This window comes from Gossypium hirsutum, chromosome D08, assembly GCF_007990345.1.
Source record: "Gossypium hirsutum isolate 1008001.06 chromosome D08, Gossypium_hirsutum_v2.1, whole genome shotgun sequence".
Classification (NCBI taxonomy): domain Eukaryota; kingdom Viridiplantae; phylum Streptophyta; class Magnoliopsida; order Malvales; family Malvaceae; genus Gossypium; species Gossypium hirsutum.
The window spans coordinates 5005912-5011072 of record NC_053444.1 but is presented as its reverse complement, the minus strand read 5'-3'; the positions used below and the strand labels follow the sequence as shown (position 1 = coordinate 5011072).

The 5161-nt window shown below is 35.0% G+C and overlaps 1 protein-coding gene across 3 annotated transcripts; it reads left to right on the top strand.

Moving 5' to 3' along the window:
• Positions 1-1748: 1748 nt before the first annotated feature.
• Positions 1749-4940, top strand: LOC107917226 (E3 ubiquitin-protein ligase RING1-like). 3 transcript variants are annotated; one of them, XM_041099605.1, is made up of 4 exons: positions 1749-1944; positions 2117-2453; positions 2530-2623; positions 3090-4940. In XM_041099605.1, the coding sequence occupies exon 4, from the start codon at positions 3675-3677 to the stop codon at positions 4377-4379; it is 705 nt and encodes a 234-aa protein (XP_040955539.1). In that variant the 5' UTR covers positions 1749-1944; positions 2117-2453; positions 2530-2623; positions 3090-3674; the 3' UTR covers positions 4380-4940. The 3 variants fall into 3 exon arrangements, with proteins under 3 accessions (XP_040955539.1, XP_040955538.1, XP_040955540.1); XM_041099604.1 differs by having other exon boundaries at positions 3666-4939; XM_041099606.1 differs by having other exon boundaries at positions 3090-4917.
• Positions 4941-5161: the final 221 nt, after the last annotated feature.

The window sequence follows — 5161 nt, the reverse complement described above, 5'->3', positions numbered from 1 at the left end:
GAAAAAAATGGACCAAAGGTTAGGGATATTAGAGCAAATGCAAATATAGATGTAAGAGCAATTGGCCAAAATTTAACAAGATATGAGGAATCAGATGCTAGAATTCCAAAGAAATGTGATGAGCCAGTTAACCCAATTGCTGGCTAGAGGGTTAGAAAAGGAAAGAGCCCTATGGTCAATTCTGGGGACAATGACGAGGACCCTGCTTATCCTCCAACCTTTACCCCAACAAACACCCAAGCACAACCAAACGTGTGTCCACAATGGGTGTCTGTTAACATTAGACCCCAACACCAGACCGGTACCTCGACACCGGCGAACTTCCCGACAGGTTCAGGTTCTAACCCAGGGGATAATCTAACCAATCCTGTTGTCATTGATTTTGATGATCTAGCAGAAACAAAACAGGTAAGAGTAGATCTCCCAAAACAATTTGAAGATCATTATAAACGGAAAAGGCGGGAGTGGAGCTCCCAAATCAATACTTTAAAGTCCCCAAGGAAAAAAGAAAATGACATGAATAATGTAACCACGTATAACAAGAGTTATTCGAAGCCAGTCACTGTGAGCCAAACGAGAACGATAACCACTGGTCATCAAGGCCGACCAAGACAAGAGTCCAATGCTAGGCAAAGAACGGAGAAGCCCCAGTTTACGCCTATTCCAATGACATACAGGGAGTTGTACCAAAGTTTATTTGATGCACATGTCATACAGGGAGTTGTACCAAAGTTTATTTGATGCACATGTTGTTTCCCCTTTCTACGTAAAACCTACGCAGCCCCCATACTCCAAATGGTACGACGCGAACGCCCAATGCGAGTACCATGCGAGAATCACCGGACACTCGATTGAGAACTGCACCGCTTTCAAAAAGATAATTGAAAGACTCATCAAAATGGGTATTGTGAAATTCGATAATCCATCTAGTGCAGAAAATCTATTATCCAACCATTCTCACAATTTATCACAAAAGTTTATTATTCACTAATTCATCATATTAAATTAATTTTCTTTCTTGTTACACTTTAATCACATAATTTATCTCAATATCTTGTTTCACATATAAAAAATCTATGTATTCCACTTCTATTATTTCACCCCCATATTTTCTCAATTTTAACAATTTAGTCATTGTCATCATAAAAATTTCATATTTTTCCACAATTTCATTTTTACAATACTTTATGCATATTTCATCATCTCATAACACATTCAATAAGCTTTAGTCATAATTTTCATATTCACATATTAAATTGTTTCACACTTAAATTTTTTTACAATTTTCAATTTAGTCCTTATTTCCATGTAATTTATTTTTCACCGTATAAGCACTTTAATCAAATAATTCATTATATTAATAGTTCACATGTCAATTTTTCATGCATATCACTTCACTTGTTTCAATTATAAATTTTACAAAGTTTACAATTTAATCATTAACATCATGAAGATTCATTTTTTACTATAATTTCACCTTAACATCACTTTGTAATCAATTCACCGCTTCTTTTAAACTCTTTATCATAAATCTCAAATACATGTTTGTTTCATTAAAAACAATTTTTATAAAATGTTTTCAAGAAATCTACCAAATTACAGAAAATATTATACATAAATTTATATAAACACTAAATAATATTAATTTTTATAAAAAATATCATTTTCCAAAATATATTTTCAGTCAAACAATCGGAGATTTTATAATGCCTAAAGCTTGTAAAAGAACAATTGTAATTTTGGCTGTAACTAATCTAAGAAAAATTATCAACGTTCTTATCCTCCAGAAGTGGGATAACTCCAAAACTGGGATACTCCACTCCTTATGTCTAATATCTAATTCCAGCCGCCAAGCATTCGTAGCACTGTCCAGGAAAACGTTACCCTTACACTTGCAGAAAACCCAGGTTCTTGCCCCTCCATTTTCCCATGTTCGAATCCAAGGTATACATTTTTCACTCAACTAATCCCATTCTCTCTCTCTTCTTCACCTTTTCTTTTATGGGTCGTTTTTAATTTAATTTTTTTTCTTTAATTTCATGCCCAAATGTTTACATTGATTCATAATTCTTGCCTTTCAATTCTGATAATGCCTCGTCTTTTTACGTTGTTCAAGAATGGGTATCCGTGCCAAGAGCAATTTCGATCGATCAAGGACGATATGGACACCCGAGATGGATCGATATTTCATCGATCTCATGTTGGAGCAACTCAATAAAGGTAATAGGTTCGATGATCATGTTTTCAGCAAAACGGCATGGATGAACATGAATTCATCGTTCAACGAGAGGTTCAAGTTCGAATAGGAGATGGATGTGCTGAAAAACCGGCACAAAACGCTGAGGAATCTGTACAAAGCTGTTAAGAACCTGTTGAATCAGAAGGGTTTTAACTGGGATTCGACTCGACAAATGGTGATCGCTGAGAATAAAATCTGGGATGAATATATCAAGGTTCAATGCTTTACTTATTTGATGATTTTGAGGGTTTTTTTGCATTGCAGGATCTTACGGGTTTTCTTATTTACAGGTAAACCCAGATGTGCGTCCTTACAGAGTTAAAACTATTCCTTACTACGATGATCTGGGTATTATATATGGAGATAATTCAGCTAGGAAAAAGGGTAATGATGCTTCTTTGATACTACTAGGTCTTAAGTTTGGTGGTCCACTCTGAGTGTCGGGTTTGAATATGAATATGTCCGGACTCCGGACTAGTTCGCATGACTTTGTTCTAAGTTTATTCATGAGCGATCTTTGTTCTGAGTGTGATTAATCCCTTGAAATTTACAACTTATTTTTGATCCTTTTAAAAATTTTGTTAGTTGCGAAAAGACTAAATTTTATTTTGACTTCACAAATAACCTTAAAAAAGGTATTGAGATTTCTATCTAAGGCAAAGACCTCGAATCTTTGAGCATGTAGATTCGATTCGCTGTATTCTCAATGCAATATGTGATCTTCAATCTTAACAAGTGTATGCTATAAATAAGTTCCATTAGGTTTTTCTCGAATTTTTCTTATGCAGTGTTTTATTCTAGTTTAATTCTTAATTGTAATCATTTGAGCATAATTATTTTACTTATATAGTGGGGAGTTTGAAGGAGCACAGCGGGTATGTTGGGCACTGCAGCTGCAAGTGTTTGAGGTGTTTTGAGAGAGAAAGTGTAGGGAAATGGAAAGGCAGCCAAGGAATTGAAGCTCAAGTGTAGTTTCAAAAATTTCTGTCGTCCAAGCTAACAAGATTCTACTGATTTTAGGGACGACAATTCATAGCATAGTATGGAGTATGTATGGAGTAATCCTCGAATTCCTAAAACTACCATGTGAAATATTTTTATTTGTTAGTTAGAGGCTCATAGGTTTCCAATTCTTAGTGGAAATCGGAGTTAATAATAATAGGTACTTCTCCATTCTGCTTATAAATTCTATTACAACAATTGGAATATTTATAATATAGCCCTTTAACAAATGAGATTGCCTATTCTTAGTAGAATTCGGAGTTAATTTCCTCTTTCTAATCAAATACTTTTAAACCGCCTTTGTCGTCTTATAAAATAGTTTTACGAGAACAAGAAACTTAAAAAAAATCTGATTTCTTAAAGCTTTCTTTCTTCTCAAGTTGAAACTTATTCTGGTTGCTTTAAAGCTCTCTTGTTTCTGCAGTTTTTCTTAATGGCTTCAACTCCATACGTGTATGATATCTTTCACCAGCATACTTTTGAAGACAACATCATCTCACAATCTCATGATATTGCTTCCCAGTTCGTCAATATTGAATTAACCATTGACTTTGTCTTCATATCCGTCCACCATGATTTCTCAGCAGACATCTCCACCGTCACCAACCATACGTCCTTACGAGAAACCTTTCGTTTCCAGCTCGACGTTCTAGAAAACCAGTACCTGTTTCACCAAGCTCTATTTCCCACGTTTAGAAGACTCCGAATCAACACGGCCTCCCTTGCTTATCACAACTTCGTTTATGATATTTTTGTACGTGGGATGCGTAGCATAGGAACTAATCGTGAAGTCTTGCCCTTACGATCAGTGATACATGCTTCCGTCGTGGAACACGATTACGTTCACAGTGACGGGGTTTCGATGGGAAGAGCTTTGGCTGAATCGGCATTGGAGTTTGAAAGCAGTAACTATGGTATGGTTCCGGCTAAAGAGTCATTGGTTAAGGAGATGGTAAGCATGGTTAGAGTAGAAGATGGAGATGAAGAAGATTGCATGATATGCTTGGAGGAGCTCGAGGTTGGGTTTTATGCTTCTCGGATGCCTTGTTCTCATACTTTTCATGGGGATTGCATCGAAAAGTGGCTGAAGCAGAGCCATTACTGTCCTATTTGCCGGTTCGAGATGCCAACGAATTAGGCTTAGATATCAACATTTCATTCTTTCATTTATTTCTTATGTTATTGGATAACTTTTGTTAAGATTTAGTCATTTGTTGGAGCTGTAGATGATAGTTAATAGTTTATGCAAATATAAGTACAGTTTGAGAAAAAGAGATTGCAAGCATTACAGTATCTGCAAACCTTTGAAAAAAAAGACAATAGTAATAAGAACAAAACCAGATATTGCAAAAGCAAACCAAATATGATGTCTTCTACAATAATGTAATAAGAAGCCCAATATGGTGATGTTTGCACATCCACTTCTCTCATCCTATGTTTCCATAAATCTGCTTTATTTTCATTCAGATTATAAACAATCTTTCACCAACGAGCCATTCGAACCACCGTCATAAATAATTAAAGAAAGCAACACATTCTTCGCAAGATGTTCCTTTATTAGAACAATTATCCCTCCTCTGGGATCGCATTGCTACGCATGTTTGAGATAACTAACGGCTGCAAACAGTTTTAAAATGAAAACTTAGAACAACAAAAATCAACTAAAACTGATTAGAATTCATTAATAGCGGTTCTGGAATCTAAGATTTCGGTAAAAATTTTGGAAATCCAAATCCTTTATTTGGATATCCAATAAAAAATGGATTTAAATTTTAGCAAGCTTAATTTCACAAGAGATAAACTTTTATTTTAAAATTAATTTAAAAATTAGAAATTTTCAAAATCCAATATTCATAAAAAAAGAACAAAGGATTTTTGCCTCTCTTGATACACTCTGGGTCCAAACAATGTACTAATACC

What these genes read in the sequence shown, in the direction of transcription:
- LOC107917226 (XM_041099604.1), top strand. Translation starts at nt 2,540, where the DNA reads ATGTGCGTCCTTACAGAGTTAAAACTATTCCTTACTACGATGATCTGG. An exon ending in TAATTCAGCTAGGAAAAAGG is followed by an intron (nt 2,624 to 3,665) that starts GTAATGATGCTT and finishes TTGTTTCTGCAG; the next exon opens with TTTTTCTTAATGGCTTCAAC.